We start from the raw sequence: 1,370 nt of genomic DNA, 5'->3' as shown, positions 1-1,370 counted from the left end.
GAGCCCCCTCCCCGAGCACCAGGGCTGCGAAGGCCGATCTCGAGGCTTTGCTCGGCCTCCGACGGGGGCCGGCCCTTTTGAAGGCGCCTTCTTCGGCAGCAGGACCGGGCAGCCCACCATGACCGAGAACTCCACGTCGGCCCCTGCGGCCAAGCCCAAGCGGGCCAAGGCGTCCAAGAAGTCCACGGACCACCCCAAGTACTCGGACATGATCGTGGCCGCCATCCAGGCGGAGAAGAACCGCGCGGGCTCCTCGCGCCAGTCCATCCAGAAGTACATCAAGAGCCACTACAAGGTGGGCGAGAACGCCGACTCGCAGATCAAGTTGTCCATCAAGCGCCTGGTGACCACCGGGGTCCTCAAGCAGACCAAAGGGGTGGGCGCCTCGGGGTCCTTCCGCCTGGCCAAGAGCGACGAGCCCAAGCGGTCGGTGGCCTTCAAGAAGACCAAGAAGGAAGTCAAGAAGGTGGCCGCGCCGAAGAAGGCGGCCAAACCCAAGAAGGCAGCCGCCAAAGCCCCCAGCAAGAAGCCCAAAGCCACCCCGGTCAAGAAGGCCAAGAAGAAGGCGGCTGCCACGCCCAAGAAAACCAAAAAGCCCAAGACTGTCAAAGCCAAGCCGGTCAAGGCATCCAAGCCCAAGAAGGCCAAGCCGGTGAAGCCCAAAGCCAAGTCCAGTGCCAAGAGGGCCGGCAAGAAGAAGTGACCGGGAAGCCTTTCTCGTGGACACTCCTGCCTGTCTCCTGTTTCCTGTAAATACTTTTCCTCTCTCGTACTCCTCATCTGCGGCCCCTGGCCCCTTTCTATTCTGACTTGATGCGAGACAGAATTTGGATTCCTCAGAAATTAGGGACTAGTTCATTCTTCCTTAACCAGTCGTGCAAGGACAGCAAAAAAAAAACCAACTCATCTCCGTAATGATGAGAACGTACTTCTATTTTGTTCTGTTAATTTGTTATTAATCTGCTTAGGGTTTGGGGTGGGTTCGTGTGTTTTGTTCAGGCGGGTGGTTTGTTTGCTGAGAAGGTGAATGGAGGATGAGGGGGAGTGGGGAAGGCCGCTTGTTTGGGCTAGTGGAGAGGGAGCCCAGGGATTGCAAGATTTGTAGGAATATCTTTGAGACAAGTGGGTTTTCTTTAAGTTGAGCGGCCCCTGTGAGTTTCAGGACCTTGTTGGGGAGGCGAGGGGTGGCAGCAGCTGGACGCCAATTAGGGAGGTGGAATAAGCCCTCTCGGGACTCCACCTCCCAGTGGGGAGCAGAGGGGGTCCAAGTCCAGTTTCCTGCTCACTTCTGAGTCTGTCCCTGTGGCTCCCATTGTCCTAGGGAAGGAGGGGGGTGACAGCTGGTCTGAGAAGCTGTGGCTTCTCAGCTG

General features: G+C 57.7%; 1 protein-coding gene across 1 annotated transcript; it reads left to right on the top strand.

Annotated features, from left to right (window-relative positions):
• The first annotated feature begins 6 nt into the window (after positions 1–6).
• On the top strand, positions 7–934 carry LOC102262242 (histone H1.0). The gene has a single exon (XM_005883216.2). It carries the CDS (start codon positions 119–121, stop codon positions 701–703), a length of 585 nt encoding a protein of 194 aa, XP_005883278.1. The 5' UTR covers positions 7–118; the 3' UTR covers positions 704–934.
• The last annotated feature ends 436 nt before the right edge of the window (positions 935–1,370 follow it).

Source organism: Myotis brandtii, unplaced genomic scaffold, assembly GCF_000412655.1.
Source record: "Myotis brandtii unplaced genomic scaffold, ASM41265v1 scaffold78, whole genome shotgun sequence".
NCBI classification, from domain to species: Eukaryota; Metazoa; Chordata; class Mammalia; order Chiroptera; family Vespertilionidae; genus Myotis; species Myotis brandtii.
Note: the sequence above shows the minus strand (reverse complement) of the source record. Positions and strands in the feature narration are given on the sequence as shown.

Coding starts and splice junctions, on each gene's coding strand:
- LOC102262242 (XM_005883216.2), top strand. CDS start 119: ATGACCGAGAACTCCACGTCGGCCCCTGCGGCCAAGCCCAAGCGGGCC.